At 44.9% G+C, this 21,346-nt stretch overlaps 1 protein-coding gene across 2 annotated transcripts in view; it reads right to left on the bottom strand.

The window, feature by feature from the left end:
• The window catches only part of PLPP1 (phospholipid phosphatase 1), a 134,195-nt gene extending 113,358 nt beyond the window's left edge, over positions 1 to 20,837 (bottom strand). Inside the window, exon 1 of one of the 2 annotated variants that reach the window (XM_077285037.1) lies at positions 20,544 to 20,837. In XM_077285037.1, coding sequence (XP_077141152.1) covers positions 20,544 to 20,601 — 58 coding nt within the window. In that variant the 5' untranslated portion in view covers positions 20,602 to 20,837. The remainder of the gene's footprint in view (positions 1 to 20,543) is intronic. The other variant, XM_077285047.1, reaches the window with a different exon arrangement.
• Between the last annotated feature and the right edge of the window lie 509 nt (positions 20,838 to 21,346).

Raw genomic sequence — 21,346 nt, 5'->3', positions numbered from 1 at the left:
GCGCACAGGAAACGATACACGATTTTATAATTACCGGTATTTTAAAAATAAAATCTATATATGACAATTTTTTCACATCTTCCAAGTGTCCGTGTCAAAAGCAATCGGTCATCAGAAAAATTGCTTTCAACCTGCAGATATGGGGTTAATCTGCAAGTTAATAACGTTATTAACCTGTTCGGCGCCTGCACTTCAACAAACATTGCTGGGAGAAAATGTATTTTATTCCCCCCGGCAGCTTTCAGTTGTAGAGGCGGCCCCGGCACTGACTGACAGCCGACTCTAATGCAGAGCCAGGGACGCAGTTACAGCCGCTGTTCCGTATACTCAGAGCAGTGACTGAGACCACACCGGTGCCGCACCAAGTGACTGGAAGCCTTACACTGTGGGCAGATTAAATGTTTCTGACCTGCAGATTAACCCCATATATGTATGCTAATAGAATTTCTTCTAGTGACAGGTTCCATTTAAGAAAAAGAAAAAAACACTATGAAAAAGAATTGTGCAGCATGCACTAGTCTCTGGAGCATCAGATTTTTACAAATGCGTTTTTGAAATTAACTTCGGAAACTATCTGATCATTTACATTTTAAAATGTATGCCACTATAAAAATCAGTTTTTTTATTATTTTTCATACGCTCATCTGATCTCGGCCTAGAGAATAAATCAAGTATAAAGAATAGTTAGTAGCTTGTCTATAATGTGGCTGAATGTACAGAGAACTATAAGGATGTGGTTTCCTCGCACGCTTAGCTACTAGCTATGTCATGAGACTTACAGGGTGAAACTTCAGATGTCGCACATACTCCACGCAACTTCACATAGGAGCAGGATTGTCACATCCTTCAATTCGACATCCATACACATCCTTGAATTCGACAAGTCACGGACACAGGCAGAGGCTACATTTCCAAAGCTTTGTAGCAATCTATCAGCTGTCATCTCTATAAAAACCTCAACAATGGATTCTTGTGAAACATTTATGAAAGCGATCCTTAGCAAGGCCTGTCCTACTGAGCCATTTGTTGTATTGACTATTGTAGAGCTGGGTGGGAAGTAATGGGGCCGTTATTACAGCTCCCATATGAGTAGTTGCCCCGGAATGGAAATCACCCCAGTTATGCAGCAATTCAACAGCAGGGAATATACTGCTATATAACTTTGCAATTGAGAAGTCTGGTTGTACAGGCTGTGACCGCAGTGAAAATCATTAGTATAATAAGGCCTCTTTCTCACATCCGTTTTTTAGAATCAGTCACAATGTCAAAGTGTTTTAAAGACGGATCCTGTGCAGATTGTAAAAAACTGATGCACAGGATCCGTTTTTTGACGGATCTGTTGGAGTAGCTGCAGAGGAGAGAGGAGAGAATTTTCTCCCTGAATGGAAAAAAATGTGTTAAATTATAAAAAGCAGAAATTCTTACGGGCATGCTGTTTCAAAAAACGGAATCCGTCACTGGTCTGACGGACAGCGACGGATCCTGCGCCCATAGGCTTCCATTATAGCCAATGACGGACAGCACAGGATCCGTTGCTGTCCAACTTTTCAACGTACACAAAAAACGTTCCTAGGTCCGTTTTCTCCTGCCGACGGACAATGACTTTACGACGGATCCATCAAACGACGGATGAAAAGGAAGGCCATCCGTCACAATCCGTCGCTAATACAAGTCTATGGGAAAAAAAAGGATCCAGCAGCAACATTTGCTGGATCAATTTTTTTTCTAAAAACAACGGATTATGACTGATTCTAAAAAACGGATGTGTGAAAGAGGCTTTAGCCAGATGTATTATTATACTGCTTGTTCCATGTAACAAAAAAAATGGTTTGATCAACATGACAGAGGACAGCAAGAGACCATATTTACTCGTGTGGCCTTTATTTCCAAAGTGTCTGCACTTTCTATCGAGGAGAGAGGTCAGGCGGAAAATAACATCAATGTGAATCATCAGCACAAAGTCCAAAATGACAGGAGACTACATTACATGACAAACCCTACTGTACACTATAATAAGCACCAAGCGATGGCTCCCAAGGTGAAACTACAGAGCTCAAAAACTGCATGCGATTGGTAGCAGCTACAGATGGCAGACCCTTTGGGCATAGCGTGCCCTGCGCAGACCCTATGGGCATAGCGTGCCCTGCTCAGACCCTATGGGCATAGCGTGCCCTGCTCATGTCCCTTGGGAGGGAATAAGGTTGGTCTCAAACATCTGTGTCTTGCCATCTGAATAGGGACCAGGCGTGTCTAGTTTGTGTCACGAGACCCCCATGGCCAGTCCACTCAGTCCATGAGACACACAAGTGTGAAACCAGCCTGGCGGCCATACACTTTATACAGATGGCCGCTAGTTCAGCTGACAACTATAAGTGTGCATTTATGCTCAACAAGGAGGCAAGTAATAGCCCATTACAGAAGCCAATATTAGGGTTGAGCAGTTGTATGAAGGTTTTGTTCCTATAAGCCCGCAGTCACCTTCCCAACTAACAAAATACTAATTTGTGGGAGATGATGATTTTTAAAAACCATTGTTCCCAGCAGCACTCGCCAGTGATATTGTACGTGCACACTTACATCAAGTCGACAGTGATGCAAACAAAAACACAGTGTGAGCAGCGGTGGACTCAACGCTGGACCTGGGTAGGATGCAAACAAGGGTTTTGTGTGTGTTTGTTTTTTACCCGTACCAGGGTAAAGTAATTTTCTGAAAATCTCTCTTGGAACAAAGGATTAGGCTAGCTGAAATACTAAACTGTTGTTCTAACCTTCCCCCCTTACCACCCATCATCTAAAGGGACCTCACATGAGATGTTCAACTGGCCCTGTAGAAATTAGCAAATTTGGCTCACATTAATCTAAGGGTATGTGCACAGTCTTTTTGCAGCAGAAACTCCAATTTTAGAGGAGGATTTTGGAGCATTTCTGCTCTGAAAATGCTTAAAAACCCTTCAGTATAAACATACAATAATGCAGCACTTCCTCAGCTTTGTACTATATTATTCTAAACCAGTTATCAAACAGTTACATCCTACTGTAGGTGTTGCCAGCCCTTTTCCAATGGCAGAAACTACACAATGTATTAAAAAAAAAAAAAAAAAAAAAAAAAAAAAACACATTATTAAGAGGATAAAGGGAAAAAAAAAAAAAAAAAAAAAACCTACAGGAAAAGCAGTTTTGCAAAAGTGAACAAAAAAAAAATCCACTTTATATGAAGCATAAAAAAAAAAAAAAAAAACCACTACAAAATTGTGTGTGAACAGAGACTAATCAGAGTCTAGCAGTGCCAAAACTCTGTCCTTCAGATAAGCGAAGTAACTTCCACGTGAGTAATAAATAGTCTTACAAGTGAATGATTCACAGTCAGATGTTATAATAAGGAATAAGCACACCCTGCTTTACGACATCACAATGGAGACCAAATAGATATTGTCACAGGGCTACCGCGACAGAGAGGTTCCAGAGAACCGCAGCGCTCTGGGCTTCGTTTACACACGATGAACAGAAGCTCTTCTCCTGAATTTTGACCTGGCTGTCTTGTGCCAGCAGGGCAGGAGTTAAACATAGTTGCTGAAGTTGCTGAGGGCTTGGACTCTCAGCTGAATTGGTTTTCGTAATCTCCTCTCCTATATAGACTCAACCTTGACTACAACTGTTGTCAGTGATCAGTTCTGCTGCCTGGCTTGAAGTGGGAAGGAGCGTGGTGTTAGGAGCTTGGAGGTTTATCTACAGAGATTGTTGTCTGCTGTTTTGGTTGCAAGTTAAACCTGCTGTTCTTAGTTTTTTCCCCCTCTTTCCTTCTCTGTGTTTCCTCTGTGGCTGTGTGAGCATTTGGTGAGTTTGAGATTTTAGTTACCTTGTCTGCATACCCCGTTTACTTGTCATATTAATACACTGGTGCAGTCCTCCTCCCTGGGGGGGAGAGGGGGCCACTGATAGGGCCTGCACAGGAGACAGGGATACGCTGGTGGCTCAGGCCTCCTAATCATCATAGGTACCCCTGAGATAAGGGAAAGCCAGGGCCCCTTAGGCCGGCGTCACAATCAGCATATGAAAGTACGGTCCGTTTTTTTACGACCGTAATACGCAGAAATGTTCCCAAAATAGTGATCCGTATGTCATCTGTAGGCAGGGTGTGGCAGCGTATTTTGCGCATGGCATCCTCCGTATGTCATCCGTACTGTGAGATTTTCTCTCAGGCTTGCAAAACCGACATCTAATGGATTTATGTGCTCAAATGTTCGTTAAAACATTATATATAGCTATAGCTAATTCAGCGCGAGTTAGCTTAAAAGCCGGTAATTCAATTGCCGGCTTTTCATTTCTCCTTCCCAAATGAGACATGATATGAGACATGGTTTACATACAGTAAACCATCTCATATCCCTTATTTTTTTTGCATATTCCACACTACTAATGTTAGTAGTGTGTATGTGCAAAATTTGGGCGCTGTAGCTGCTAAAATAAAGGGTTAAATGGCGGAAAATTGGCGTGGGCTCCCGCGCAATTTTCTCCGCCAGAGTGGTAAAGCCAGTGACTGAGGGCAGATATTAATAGCCTGGAGAGGGACCATGGTTATTGCCCCCCCCCCCCCCCCCCTGGCTACAAACATCTGCCCCCAGAAAAGGCACATCTGGAAGATGCGCCTATTCTGGCACTTGGCCTCTCTCTTCCCACTCCCGTGTAGCGGTGGGATATGGGGTAATGAAGGGTTAATGTCACCTTGCTATTGTAAGGTGACATTAAGCCAGATTAATAATGGAGAGGCGTCAATTATGACACCTATCCATTATTAATCCAACAGTACGAAATAGTTAAAACACACACACACACATTATTACAAAGTACTTTAATGAAATAAAGACACAGGGTGTTGTAATATTTTATTAGACTCGTAATCCACCTGAAGACCCTCCTTCTGTAAAAAAAGGAAAGATAAAAAAAACAATATCCCATACCTTCCGTTGTTACAGTCTTGTCCCACGATGTAAATCCATCTGAAGAGGTTAAATCATTTTACAGCCAGGAGCTATGCTAAAGCATGTGTGCTCCTGTCTGTAAAATGTTGTGAATGAATGGAGTGCAGGGGAATGTCCTGTAGTTACCTTGATTCGCGGTGATGCGCCCCCTGCTGGATGTCCTCATATGAACTCGAGCCTGGGAAAAGTTCCCACGCTCGAGTTCATATGAGGACATCCAACAGAGGGTGCATCACCGCGAATCAAAATGATTTAACCCCTTCAAATGGATTTACATCGTGGGACTGACGGAACGACGGAAGGTATGGAATATTGTTTGTTTTTTTACTTTATTTCAGGTGACAAGGGTCTTCAGGTGGATTACCAGTATAATTCCACCTCTCGTGTCTCCCCTTTTCCTCATAGTTTGTAAGCTTGCGAGCAGGGCCCTCATTCCTCCTGGTATCTATTTTGAACTGTGATTTCTGTTATGCTGTAATGTCTATTGTCTGTACAAGTCCCCTCTATAAGTTGTAAAGCGCTGCGGAATATGTTGGCGCTATATAAATAAAATTTATTATTATTATTATAATAAAATATTACAACACCCAGTGTCTTTATTTCATTAAAATACTTTTAAATGTGTGTTTTATTAACCATTTCGTACTATTGGATTAATAATGGATAGGTGTCATAATTGACGCCTCTCCATTATTAATCTGGCTTAATGTCACCTTACAATAGCAAGGTGACATTAACCCTTCATTACCCCATATCCCACCGCTACACGGGAATGGGAAGAGAGAGGCCAAGTGCCAGAATAGGCGCATCTTTCAGATGTGCCTTTTCTGGGGTGGCTGGGGGCAGATGTTTTTAGCCAGGGGGAGCCAAAAACCATGGACCCTCTCCTGGCTATTAATATCTGCTCTCAGTCACTGGCTTTACCACTCTGGCGGAGAACATTGCGCGGGAGCCCACGCCAATTTTTTCCACCATTTAACCCTTTATTTTACAAGCTACAGCGCCCAAATTTTGCACATACACACTACTAACATTAGTAGTGTGAAGTATGCGGGAAAAAAAAAAAGGGATATGAGGAGGTTTACTGTATGTAAACCATGTCTCATATCCTGTCGGGTTTGTGAAGGAGAAAGAAAACGCCGGCAATTGAATTACCAGCTTTTCTATAAAACACCGCTGCGTATTTCTCGCAAGTCACACTGCTGGTCCGTGTGTAATCCGTATTTTTCACGCCCCCATAGACAGTCATTGGAGATTTTTTTTGCGCAATACGGTGACAAACGCAGCATGCTGCGATTTTCTATGGCCGTAGAAGACCGTATAATACGGATCCGTAAAATACGGCTGATAGGAGCTGGGACATACAGAATCATTGGGCCGTATGTTATGCGTATTTTACGGATGTATTTTCTGCGCTCATACGTCCGTAAAACTCACTAGTGTGACGCCGGCCTTATAGTGGCAGGGACAGGTGCAGGTCCCAGTACGCCATCCTGCCCCTTAATCGCCGTAAAACGGCGTGACAGATATATGCTGTACTTGTAAATTGCACATAAAACATGTATATTTTATTTAAAAAATATATATAAGAAAATTTGGTGCATCCTGAATAAGCATTGCCCCAGCGCACGGATGTGTGGCCCTTTTCCAAATCATTTATAGATTTAATTACAGTTCAGCAACCTTTACAGACCTCCGGATCATACACTTGAAAAAGTCTGCAAGGTTTACAAAGCAGCCTACTCTATATTTTCAACCATTAAACCCTTACAGCATAAGTGTCATTTTTCCTGCTCCCTCTTCGACCGCTTACAATCAGGCTTCCGGTCACACCACTCCATTGAAACTGCCTTAACTAAAGGTCACCAATGATCTATTAAACGCCAAGAGCAAGCGACACTTCTCTGTCCTCTGCCTTTGACACAGTGGACCTTTCCCTGTTGCTGCGGACCCTCTCATCCCTTGGCATCACAGAGTTGGCACTATCCTGGATCTCAACATACCTAACAGACCGGACATTCAGCGTCTCCCACTCACACACCACCTCCTCACCTCGCCCCATATCTGTCGGAGTCCCGCAAGGTTCAGTTCTAGGGCCCATGCTCTTCTCCATCTACACCTTTGGCCTGGGACAGCTCATAGAATCTCACGGTTTTCAGTATCATCTCTATGCTGACGACACACAGATCTACATCTCTGGACCAGATATCGCCACCCTACTAAGCAGAATCTCAATGTCTGTCCGCTATTTCATCCTTCTTTTCCGCTAGATTTCTAAAACTTACCATGGACAAAACAGAATTCATTGTCTTTCCCCCATCTCACACGATCCTTCCAACAAACCTATCTATTACAGTAAACGGCTGCCCACTCTCCCCAGTCCCACAAGCTCGCCGTCTTTGAGTAATCCTTGACACTGATCTCTCCTTCAAAACACATATCCAAGCCCTTTCCACTTCCTGCATCCTTCAACTCAAAAATTTTTCACGGATCCGTACATTCCTAAACCAAGAATCTGCAAAAACCCTAGTCCATGCCCTCATCTCCTGCCTCAACTACTGTAACCCCCTGCTCTGTGGCCTCCCCTCTAACACTCTCACACCCCTCCAATCTATTCAAAACTCTGCTGCCCGACTAATCCACCTGTCCCCCCGCTATTCCCCGGCCTCTTCCCTCTGTCAATCCCTTCACTGGCTCCCCATTACGCCGGGATCACACATACGCTAGATACGGCCGAGTCTCGCAGGTGAAAACCCAGCTCTGGCGCCGGCACTCCAGAGCGTGCAGCTCCATGTATTGCTATGCGGCTGCACGCTCCACTCTGCCGGCGCCAGAGATGGGTTTTCACCTGCGAGACTCGGCTGTATCTCACGTATGTGTGATCCCAGCCTTACCCAGAGACTCCAGTACAAAAGCCTAACCATGACATACAAAGCCATCCACAACCTGTCTCCTCCATACATCTGTGACCTCGTCTACCGGTACTTTCCTGCACGCAACCTCCGATCCTCACAAGATCTCCTTCTCTCCTCCCCTCTTATCTCCTCTTCCCAATCGCATACAAGATTTCTCTCGTGCATCACCCCTACTCTGGAACCCTCTATCTCAACACATCAGACTCTCGCCTACCATCGAAACCTTCAAAAAGAACCTGAAGACCCAGGTGGCTCTTCCGACAAGCCTACAACCTGCAGTAACCACTGATCGACCAAACCGCTGCACGACCAGCTGTACCCTCACCTACTGTATCCTCACCCATCCCTTGAAGATTGTGAGCCTTCGCGGGCAGGGTCCTCTACCCTCCTGTACCAGTTGTGACTTGTATTATTCAAGATTATTGTACTTGTTTTTATTATGTATACCCCTCCTCACATGTAAAGCGCCATGGAACAAATGGCGCTATAATAATTTTTAATATTCATGAAAATAAGCCACTTTGTAATACGGTTTATCTTATCAGAAAAATGTGCTCCTTTGGCCATGTTCACACTTTGCGGGTTTTACCGCGGATCTGCGGCGATTTTGATGCTGCGGGTCCGCAGCAGTTTCCATAGCGTTTACATTTACATGTAAACCCTATGGAAACAGCAATCCGCTGTGCACATGCTGCGGCAAAAACCGCACAGAAACGCAGCGGTTTATATTCCGCAGCATGTCACTTTGTGCAGAATCGCTGCGATTCTGCACCCATAGGAATGCATTGATCCGCTAACTTCCCGCATGGGGCTGTGCCCACGATGTGGGAAGTAAGCGGATAATGTGCAGATGGTACCCGGGGCGGAGGAGAGGAGACTCTCCTCCAGGCCCTGGGAACCATATTTGTGTAAAAAAAAAAAAAAAAGAATTAAAATAAAAAATAATGATATACTCACCTCTCAGCGCTGCACGCGGCCGTCCGGTATCAGGGTTGGTGTGCGAGCAGGGCCTGCGGTGACGTCGCGGTCACATGACAGTGACGTCACGAAGGTCCTTCTCGCACAGCATCTTTGGAACCGGACCGCCACGTGCAGCGCCGAGGAGATCGGGACATCAGAGGGTGAGTATATAGCAATGTTTTATTATTTTTAACATTACTATTAATGCTGCATATTGCTGCATATGCAGCATCAATAGTATAGGAGTAATCCCGCAGCGGAAACCGCAAAACAAACCGCGATAAATCTGCAGGGATAACCGCAGCGGTTTTGCCCTGCAGATTTATCAAAGCCGCTGCGGGAGAACCCGCAGAGGACGCCGCAAAGTGTGCACATAGCCTTTCTCTGCCAAAGTTGATCAGTCATTATCAGAATTCTTATTTCTGAGGTAAAACCTGTATTCCCTGAAAACCTACCATACTTTCCCATTACTGAGATAGTAGTTGCTACAGATACCATTGTATGTAGAGGAGAGAAGGGATAAGACAGATCCTCCCACCAGCTACACAGAATGTTATCAGTGGCAGCTGCCATCTCCTAGCTCAGTAATGAGAAAGTCAGCCTTCACTGAATTCAGGTTTTACCTCAGAATTTAACATTTTGATAATGATCAATTTTGGCACAGAAAAATTAGTATTTTTCTGATCAGATATATTAAAAACTTTCATATTTTCATGTGTACTATTGATATAGGAAAATTAAAGTGACAGCTATGCTTTAAATTCGGCGCATTATAAGATAGCGACGGTCTATCAAAGTGGTTCATGTGGTTTAATAAATCTGATTCGTTTTAAGACTGTCTAGAAGATTACACCACCTATTAGTTGGATACCTTGTGCGAGGAATATGCGTGACATGAGATAGCTGCTGGCTGAAACTTGGTTTGGCAGACATATCTTTCCCCCCCGAGTCCATACCTCCATAGATAGGAGCAATTGGTAGGAAACTCCTAGGTGCTCTATAATGGAGCTGTTGCCAGACTCCTCAGGTGGAAGCTTCTCTCCCAAAAACAACAGGATTAGCCGGATTCTGACATGCTGGATCCTTCTCTCCCCTGACATTGGGACGTCCCACACACACACACATCAGACTGTTGGCCAATACCGACGTGCTTGGGTTACTTTAGTCTAATGTGTATGGGGGACCTTGGGAATTGGCACACTGCAGATTTTGCTGCAAAAAATTTCTGGAACTGAAAATTGATAAAGCACAGATGAATTTTTATTTATTTTAGGTCACAAGACAGTTGCATAACTTTCTACAACAAAATCCACAAATTACGCATCCACTGTTTGGGTTATCACAGGTCATATTTGCAGAAAAGCAGCAAAATCCAGAGGGAGAAAAAAAAAAAAAAAACAGCAGATTTTGTTAAAGAAATGTTGCAGATTTACTGCACATTTCAACTTCTGCACAGCCGCAGCATAAACTGCCCATGAATATAAACTTCTTGCACCTGTTGTACAAGTTAAGCTGTTCAGTGTGAAGTTGCCCATGCACATGTGAAACCTGTCGGTGGTTTTGCCGAGCATTCATGTTTTCAATGTGGGGAAAGAAGAAACCTGCTTCTAGACACCTCTTGGTGGTGGCACAACTCCTGGAGAACAAAAGCGAGGGCCAAATGAATTGCAACTGGAAGACCCTTAGGCTATGTGCACACGTTGTGGATTTTGCTGCGGATCCACAGCTGCAGGTCCGCAGCAGTTTTCCATGAGTTTACAGTACCATGTAAACCTATAGAAAACAGAAACCGCTGTGCCCATGCTGCAGAAAAAAAACACGCGGAAACGCTGCGGTTTACATTCCGCAGCATGTCAATTCCTTGTGCGGATTCCGCAGCGGTTTCCACCTGCTCCTCTATAGGAATCCGCAGGTGTAAAACCGCAGGTGGAATCCGCACAAAATCTGCGGTAAAACACAATGCCTTTTACCTGCAGATTTCTCAAATCTGCTGCGGAAAAATCCGCAGACCTCAAGAATACGTGTGCACATAGCCTTCCTGCCCCCAACATCTGTCAAGGGGGGGGGGGGGTGGAGTTAGGAAGCCTGGTATAAGATGGTCCACTGATCTAAAAAATATTTGACGGTTTGGTGGACTTTAATTTGTATGGAGGCCATTAGACTGCAAATATTTACTGACTTCAATAAATCTTGCATAATACAGTACATGGTTTCCCCTACCCGAGTTCAGCTTTTCATTGGGGAACTAGCAAAAAGAAGGTTATGTACACAGTTTTTAAGAGGAGATTTTGGATCAAAAACTTAACTCACCCTCAAAAAAAAAAAAAAAAAAAAAACCGCTCACAAGACATTGCAATTTTGAAAAGTTTCTGCTTAGGAAACACTAAAAAAAAAAAAATGATATGCTCAGTCATAACCCAATTTCTCAAAATCCCTTTATTTCAAAACAGGTTTTCTTACATTTAATAGCACACTAAAAGGGTTAAGTTGTAGAAATGTATCTGCATACCCATTACTGAGCTTTCTTCTTAATATGCCATCTTTATAATGGGCATAATTATTAGGAAAATATCAGAATAATACAGAAGCTCTGGGATTTGCACGTATCTTTTTATCCTCGATCACTCAGTACTGCAGCAGCACAAGCATCTTGGCACAAACCCATAAGACATTTACATTAAAGTGCTGCATTAGGCTGCAGATGCCCAATGTGCACACAGTGCAGATCTCTGACTACAGAAAATGGTAATGCCATGACTGACACCTCAATATGGCAGTGTCTTAGCAATTCTCAGACGAGCAAAAACATTTGATGTGACTGGTCTGCAAAGGAGAAGGAAAGAGTGGGGGAGATTAGGGGACGGTGAGGAGAGAGGAAGAGGGAAAGTGTAATTCCAGCAGCAAAGTTCGGGTCCCCATTATTTCCATGGTTTCTAAGATTGCCAAAAAGTCCTTGGCGATTTTCAGTTACCAGCTTACTGAATACATTAAAGGAATTCTTCCTGACTAGAAAAAAAAAAATCAAAAATGTAATTAGAAAAAATTACAAAATATCTTTTTATTAGCAGATCACAAGAGTTTTGTGTCGGGAGCCAAAAACTGTAGCACATATAAATGACCGCCATCTTGTTAGAGACGGAAGCCTGTCCTAGGGTGTTAATAGGACAGGAATCTGAGCATGTGCAGTATGAAGCTCCATTGATGTGACCTGAGCCTGACAGTACGCAGTGTTTCCTGGTCACAGCAGCAGAGCTTCCTACTGCACATGCTCAGTTACCAGTCCTCTTAAAGAGGATGTCCAATACTAGGACAACCCCTTCTAGTTCCAAATGTTTGGCCCCTGATAAAAAAAAAAAAATGCCTAAACTCACCTTCTGCGCTGACACCGTTCCAGCAGTGTCAGCACTCGCGGTACCGGGGCTCTTATGCGGTTGTTATGACAGGTGAGTCCGGCCCCCAATCAGCGCTGTGACCACTGTCCCCGTACGAATTTAACATGAAGAGGAAATCAGAGGTGGGGACAGTGACGCCAGCGCTGATAGTCCACCGGGTTCATGTGTCATAACGTACGACACTGCTGGAATGGCGCTGGCACGGGAGGGAAGTGAAGGCTTTTTTATTTTATAGGGGCCAAATAATTCAAACACAAAGGGGTCATTCTAGTAGCGGACAACCCATTTAATATCCTAGGACAGGTTTCTTCCGTGTAACAAGATGGCAGCCATTTTAATGCCCTACAGTATTTAGCGGCCTAGACGAAACAAATTTGATAACTAAATATAGTTAATTACATTTTCTTTTTTTCCTATTCCCGGAAAACCCCTTAAATACCTTGATGAACACTGGTTTGACTGTTAACTTATCTATACCGACTTCACCATAACCATGCAAGGTCAATTCAGCAAATATCAAACCAATCTGAATATATTTCAACACGGTTATTAGTTCACAATGGCCAAGATAAACTTACTGGAGCTAAATACACAAAACATTAGTAATTTGAGCATTTAGTTATCCAGAACTCCAAAATCCACTAGAACAGAATGGTCACAAAGCAACACTTCACTTATTGATCTTATAGATCAAAAGTGGTCAACAAAAACCAGGCCTTGTCGTCTACGGCAGCAAAACCTCACATTTCATTTTTCCATAGCAGTTGAACAAATGGAAGCAGAGTGCTGATTGGTTGCTAGGGGCAACAAGTCTTGTTTTTCACACCACACTAGAACCAAAATGGCTCCAGTCACACATCCTAACTGAAGCAGTTTAATGAAAAAAATCAATAAAAACTTCATCCTCAAAGAGGGCTTGAGTAGAAAAACATTGCATTTTAACATTTTAAATAAGTTTGACATGAAATGAGGTGCAAAGGGCCAGTGGGCCCCTCTTTGCCTTCACTCATTATCCAAGAGCTACACTTTTTTTTTTTTGGCACATCTTTATTAGCCTCCATACGGAACTGGAACCTGTGATTGCTTGTAGAATACACTGCAATGTGGTGATATTGCAGTGTGTTATAAAATATCTTAATTGTCCAAACATGGCCAACACTGGGGTTCAATCTTCTATGTCCATGACATTGTCACTCCATACCCAAACACCTTAAAGGGGCTGCTCATTACTTGGACAACCCCTTTTAAATACTGTACCCCCCCCAAAAAAAACCGACCATTCCCTTGATCCCTCCTTCCCTGTGTAAAATTAGAAAATAAAAATCATACTTCACTCATGCACTGGAACATATAGAGCGATAATGGCGCTGGGTCTCCCAGCAATCTTGTGACATAAGAATCAGTGGTCACTAGCGGGCTGCAGATCACACATCTCACCCAGACATAAGAGGAAAGAGTGAGCTGAGCAAAGAAGGCCATCAGTGTGGATGTCATAATGTCATGTGAGCACTGGCGCCAACATTGCTGGACCGTCGTCAGGGACGGCATTAAGGGCAGGCAGACCAGGCAGCTGCCTAGGGCCCCCACTCCTCCAGGGGTCCCCAGTCAGTAGTGTGCCGCTAATAGCGGCACATAACGCGGCAGCTATGGTGCCCATGAATAAGAGGGACCCGGCATCGCCGACCCTCGCATTCAACTTATTGGCATCATAGATGCCGATACAGTTGAAAGCAGTGATGCAGGAGAGCATCAGATAACACTCCCTCTTCCATCACTCCCCCTCAGCAGCATTTGCCAGCAGTGGGGAAGGAGAGAGAGAGAGAGAGAGATGCGCTATACTGGGTTTGTGGGGGCTGCATTAACCAGTGTGTGTGGGGGAGAGGCTGCATTATACTGTGTGTGGATGCTGCATTATACTCTAAGGGGTCTGCATTATACTGTGTGTGGATGCTGCATTATACTCTGAGGGGTCTGCATTATACTGTGTGTGTGGATGCTGCATTATACTCTGAGGGGTCTGCATTATACTGTGTGTGTGGATGCTGCATTATACTGTATGGGACCTGCATCAATCTGTACCCATCATTCCTCCTCAGCTGGAGTAAAGATGCCAGGAAACAGGCGTCAAAGGACTTCATTATTGTTGATCACGCTTGTTGACCGGCCTCAACTTAGCGCATGTAAATACAACAGAAATGTTTCTGTGTGATGGTGCAATATGTGAGCATTTGGGGACCCACTTTAATCTTTTGACCAGGCCCCACTTTGTCCAAAACCGGCCTGGCCGTTGTTAGTTAAAGAGGTGAGAAAAAAGTATTTTATTTTACTTGTAAAGGTACCTTCACATTAAGCGACGCTGCAGCGATAGCGACAACGATGCCGATCGCTGCAGCGTCGCTGTTTGGTCGCTGGAGAGCTGTCACACAGACCGCTCTCCAGCGACCAACGATGCCGAGGTCCCTGGGTAACCAAGGTAAACATTGGGTTGCTAAGCGCAGGGCCGCGCTTAGTAACCCGATGTTTACCCTGGTTACCATCGTAAAAGTAAAAAAAACAAACAGTACATACTCACCTGCGCGTCCCCCGGCGTCCGCTTCCCTGCACTGTGTGAGCGCCGGCCCTAACAGCAGAGCAGTGATGTCACCGCTGTGCTTTTACTTTCACTTTAGGGCCGGCGCTCAGTCAGAGCAGGAAGCGGACGGCGGGGGACGCGCAGGTGAGTATGTACTGTTTGTTTTTTTTACTTTTACGATGGTAACCAGGGTAAACATCGGGTTACTAAGCGCGGCCCTGCGCTTAGTAACCCGACATTTACCCTGGTTACCATTGTAAAACATCGCTGGTATCGTTGCTTTTGGTGTCAAACCTGACGATAAACGCCGGTCTGACGACCAAATAAAGTTCTGAACTTTATTCAACGACCAGCGATATCACAGCAGGATCCTGATCGCTGCTGCGTGTCAAACTAAACGATATCGCTAGCCAGGACGCTGCAACGTCACGGATTGCTAGCGATATCGTTTAGTGTGAAGGTACCTTAAGATTTTAGCAGTGGGAAATCCGCTTTAAATGCTGCTGTCACAGTTGACAGCGGCATCTAAAGTGTTAAACTGATGCAATTAGAGGTTGCTCCCAAAGCAGCAGTTGGAGCGACCCGTCAGGCGAAGAATACAGCCAGAACGTATGTTGTCTGATGGAACAAGATCCGCTCCTGCAACATGCAGTGCTCACAGGGACAAGTCCGTCCTCGTATAGAGTGGGCACTTGTCCAGGTTTGCTGAGGGACAACGCTGGCCCTGAAAAATTCATAATATTGAGCAAAATTTACTACAGTGGTGTACATGTACAACAGGCAAGAATTAGTTTACGGAGGCAAACAAAATTAAAAATATCTAGTTAGCTACAATATGTAGGGTGCATCTTATTAATACAAGTGGCAATTAAGTATCAACTTCAAATAAAATAACACATAATTGAGAATCTGAAGACCCACCTCTTCCGACAAGCCTACAACCTGCAGTAACCACCGATCAACCAACCGCTGCACGATCAGCTCTATCCTCACCTACTGTATTCTCACCCATCCCTTGTAGATTGTGAGCCCTCGCGGGCAGGGTCCTCTCTCCTCCTGTACCAGTTATGACTTGTATTGTTCAAGATTATTGTACTTGTTTTTATTATGTATACCCCTCCTCACTTGTAAAGCGCCATGGAATAAATGGCGCTATAACAATAAATAATAATAATAATAATAATATATGACAGTATATAGTCACACCACCTCAGAACAAGAATGAGTCGGCAGATTCTCTAAACATGGCACAATTCATTATTAAATGCAACAGACACTATACCAGTAATGTACCTGCTTTTCTTAGGCAGGCTTTAACAAAGTTAGCTGGCATAATATTAACCCAATTTATTAAGAGCTCACCTTTTAATAGACCTGGCAGATCTCTGCTGTCTGGGCCAGAAGGTCTAGGCTCATGGTTGGCATAAATCTGACATATAATGTAGGCCAGTATAATGTTTGTCTGGCAGAGGGAGATCCTGCCCATATTACAAAATATTATCAAAAACCACAAAACAGAAAACTTTACAAACTTCTTTGATCAATGTATTACTAAATTCGGTCCCTATCAGCTTTGCGGTTTTATTATTAGGAGGCCAATTTCTGGACTGCAGGACATTTAATGGGGCATCTGTTAAAAACAAGCTATCATCTATCCAGGTGCCAACGTATTGATCCGTGAGGCTGTGACTTGCACCAATTGGCTTAAAGGGGAACTTTTGTCCAGGTTAGAATGGAGCAGCAGTGCACATGCTTGTTTGTCACTCCATTAAAGGAGCTGTGCACTACTCAGACAACGCCGCATCAATTGCTATATTAAGCCGGTGCCATTCCAGCGACGACTGCACTCAGGGCTGGCTCCAGGTTTTCGTGGGCCCTGGGTGAAAAAGTCTGAAGTAGCCCCTTTAAAGATATCCCACGATTCATGATGCACAGATACGGCAGAAAAATACAGGTACAGTACAATGCCAAAGATTTCACTTCTTACATTACGTGAGTGATATCTATTGTAAATTATACAATAGCTCAGAAGTCGGTGAATCCTCGCAGTGCGTGACCTGGAGGGATTCAAAAGTTTTCATCTTAGACAGGACAGTATAGTCCTCCAGACAGAACAACGGGCCCCACATAATGCTCCAGACAGAACAACGGGCCCCACATAATGCTCCAGACAAAACAACGGGCCCCACATAATGCTCCAGACAAAACAACGGGCCCCACATAATGCTCCAGACAAAACAACGGGCCCCACATAATGCTCCAGACAAAACAACGGGCCCCACATAATGCTCCAGACAAAACAACGGGCCCCACATAATGCTCCAGACAAAACAACGGGCCCCACATAATGCTCCAGACAAAACAACGGGCCCCACATAATGCTCCAGACAAAACAACGGGCCCCACATAATGCTCCAGACAAAACAACGGGCCCCACATAATGCTCCAGACAAAACAACGGGCCCCACATAATGCTCCAGACAAAACAACGGGCCCCACATAATGCTCCAGACAAAACAACGGGCCCCACATAATGCTCCAGACAAAACAACGGGCCCCACATAATGCTCCAGACAAAACAACGGGCCCCACATAATGCTCCAGACAAAACAACGGGCCCCACATAATGCTCCAGACAAAACAACGGGCCCCACATAATGCTCCAGACAAAACAACGGGCCCCACATAATGCTCCAGACAAAACAACGGGCCCCACATAATGCTCCAGACAGAACAACGGGCCCCACATAATGCTCCAGACAGAACAACGGGCCCCATATAATGCTCCATAGAGAATGGGCTCCATACATAAAAAAAATAATCAAATACTTACCTCTCCTCGTTCCTTGCTAGCTGCAATTCTGGTCTCCACAGCTCCGGTGTCTTCAGCCTCTCCGCACTGCTCAGCCCAGTGGGCATGCTATTGTGACGTCATCACGTCCTCTGCCCTGAGATGTTACAGAGTCAGGAGACGCAGAAGAGGGGAAAGAGGAGAGGTGAGCATTTCAGAAAGTATAAAGCACGGGGAGCACAGTGCATGTCGGTGTTCAACTTCCCAAAGTAGAGTGGGTCACCCTGCTTGCTTAGGACCCTGACACTTGCCCGGGTGGTGATGCCGACCCTGACTCTCCCAGGGTTCCCTGCAGTCAGTTGCAGTTTCACTCTCCATTCTGTCGGATGTAGCTGCCATTCAAGTTAAGCCAGAGACCAAACAGCTCTCACTTCTTCAGGATAACAGCTTCCTCCAAAGGAAGGGAGAGTGAAGCAGTGATTGGCTGCAGAGCTCACGGGACAAAAGGTCATGAGAGCGCCAGTACAGTCATTGCTGGAACAGCACCAGCACACAAGGCGAGTGTAGTAGGCGTTTTTTTTTTTTTTTTAAATGGGGAATATGGAAATTGAGAAGAGGTTGTCCAAGTAGCGGACAGCCCCTCTAATCTTTTATGGGACTGCTAAGCACTGCTCTGAGATTTTTCCCATAGCCCTAAACAGAATGAATGGAACGGCGATCAGGCATTCGACACGCTGCTCAAATTTCTAATGTGGCTAAAAATCTCTGTTCTGCTGATCGATGAGGGACCAAATGCTTAGATCACCACATTTAGGAAGTTAAAAAAAAAAAAAAAAATGGGGGAGGTTGATCGGAAGGAAAAAACACATTAAACCAGCATAATAATTTTGCAGAAAAAGAGCAGTTTCACCTACAAAACCAAGTAGCCATTAAGATCGCCGCCCATTAAACAGCTATTTTGTTGCAAAATTGAGTGATTGCACTACACTCTGCCACTGCTCCCCTGCACAGAATGGTGCGGTTGCTGGGTATGGAAGCACCCTTATAATTTTGGGGCAGGACTTAAAGTGTAATATTGTCAAGAACAGGGTCATTTTCTCAGTCAAAGTGCAAACCGCCATGTCCAAACTGGCAAAGGGTCGATCTACCTGAATGCAATAGCCTCATGAACAGATACATGTGGGTCAGCAGAACCCTCGCACGGCCAGTCTGGACAGACTATAATACAAGGTACACACACGGAATAATCCTGACTCACATACAAGGGTAACAAAAATATATACGTATCTGAAAGAAATAAAAATGTTGTGCTTGTTATATCTGCTCCTGGGAAAGCTCGGCTGCAGCATACAGCTCTGGAGGAAGCGATCACGGAGCTTTACTTCACCCCTGAAAAATCAAGTTTCTTCTATGCAGAAATGTATCATCATTACTAAGCCCGAGGCTATGTTTCCACAGTGAAATCCAATGACAATAAACCTTCCAGGCACAAAAATGGGGCTTCTGCAATGACCATCACAAGTCATTTTGGAGGGTGGATTTTTGGTGCCATAGAAGAAGAAAAACAACCTAAAGGGTTAACTATTTGGGACTTTAAGGGATTTTCCCACATAAATAGTTCATTTTAATCAATAGATCTTGGAATAATAATAATAAGTTCCACTTTTTTTTTTAATGTTCCTGTGCTGAGAATCTAAGGCTACGTTCACATTTGCGTTGTTGGGCGCAGCGTCGGCGACGCAACCAACAACGCATGTACACAACGCAGCGTTTTGCGACGCATGCGTTGTCATAAGATCCTACAGATCGGGAATTTCGGCGCAGGGAAAACGCTACAAGTAGCGTCCCCTGCGCCCTGTCTTGTGCGTCTATATGACGCATGCGTCGTAAAACGCAGTACAACGCATACCTGCGCATGTCCATGCGGCCCCCCATGTTAAAGATAGGGGCGCATGACGCATGCGTCGACGAAGCTGCGCCCAACAACGCAAATGTGAACGTAGCCTTAGAAATGTGCCCCTGCTGTGTACTGGCTGTGTCTGACAGTACCGGGACACGGTCTGATCATACCACAGCTCCTGGGCCCAGGATTCTTGACTATGGAGATAATTGTCATGTGCATCTGCTGCTCACAGTAGGTCTAACCAAATCTGCAGCTGAAATGTAATGTTCACATACAGCTTTGAGACGTTCCAAAACATAGAATCCTTTCAAGACTACAGTCACACGAGAGTTAAAAAAAAAAAAAAAGAAAAAAAAAAGTCCGCTTTTCATCCAGAGAAATGGGAGGATTTATTCTCTCTCGTCTTCTATACGCAATCTTTTTTTTCTTTTTAACTCAGCAGTTAATCATTTACAAGACCATATTCAGTTCCCTACGCTATAGAACTGTAATCTACCTGTAAAAATGAGTTTGGAAGAGATTTTCTCAGAAAACATTTTTCTTTCAGCCTCATTTTTCTCAACCAGGTGTTTAGCAAAACCTCATAATCTCCCTTTCCCCCCCAGCAAAATGGTTTTCCCATAGAAATGAATAGGAAGTGTGTTCCAAAAAGTCTTTGAAGAGGATTATGGAGCGGATCTGCTCCAAAAAACAGGGAACATAAACCGAGTCTCGGCTTACTACTGCAGAAACAAACATCAGATACTGTTCAGGAGCGTGAGAAAGCTGGGTGCCAACCCCAGGTAGGAGGGAGGTGAAGCCCACAGTAGGGGGGTCACTCAGCTTTCCCAGGAGCAGAGAACTTGTGCAACAAGTGAGTTGTGGAGTCTCCCAGGAAAGTGATGGATTGCAGGCAGGTTAGTGCATAATGCAAAGCATGCAGCAGCAGCCCCGCGTATTACACATGACAGGTGACATGCACAGTGACCCCACACATTTAAAGGGATTTAAAGGGACAGAGAGCATGCTAAGCACACGGACACGTTACATACCGAGCACCACGCACACTACGTCCAGAACTACAAACGGGATCCTCGCTTTGTCAAACATGTCGCCGGTTTTTGCTAAAGAGCCGCCAGCAGGGAGACAAGTGCCGGTCACCGGAGCAGCTCCAGCAGTCGCACGTGTGGCTGTCCAGCTCCCGGGGAGTTATAGTCCAGGTAGGCGGGTTGTCACAAACCACAGACTGGTGACATTCCTCCTGGGTACCGAGAACGGGTCAGTGGCTCAGAGCACAGCCTGCGCCGGGACCGCTGTCTTGTCTGTCTGCACGGGGTCGTCTGGAGCTGTGTACGTAGTGTTGATGGGACTGTCCGTAAATATGATGTGACGTAGGGACAGATATCAGCCAATCATAAACCAGATGGGCAGTCACGGGGGCGTAGCCCAATCCGCAGCTTGTGTAGGAAATAGAATCAACCAATCCTGTTCTGGGCCGTCACGATGGGCGTGGTCGGATCAAAACTTCTTTGGCGTTTGCGTAGTAAAATGGCAAAGGGTGGGGAGTAGGAATGCAAGTAGGTGCGGGCTGGTACTGAGCGGAGTAGGAGCGGCCGCGGGAGGTGACCAGCACGACGTCATTACGCTGCTGCGCTTTGTGTGTCGCACAGTGACGTCACCAGGGGCCCACGTGGGTACATTAGGGAATTTCCCCTACTATTTCTTGCAGGAGCGGCCTGTGTTCTGCCCTGTGTGTACAGGTCCTACAAGAAGGAGCGGTTCTCGTGTTACAAATCACGTTGGCTGCATGTAGTTCCCCTCAGTCACTGCCGCTGCCCTATGAGCAGTACAGTTC

This window comes from Ranitomeya variabilis, chromosome 1 (assembly GCF_051348905.1).
Source record: "Ranitomeya variabilis isolate aRanVar5 chromosome 1, aRanVar5.hap1, whole genome shotgun sequence".
Lineage (NCBI taxonomy): Eukaryota > Metazoa > Chordata > Amphibia > Anura > Dendrobatidae > Ranitomeya > Ranitomeya variabilis.
The sequence above is the reverse complement of the archived record's forward strand: the minus strand, read 5'-3'. Positions and strand labels throughout refer to the sequence as shown.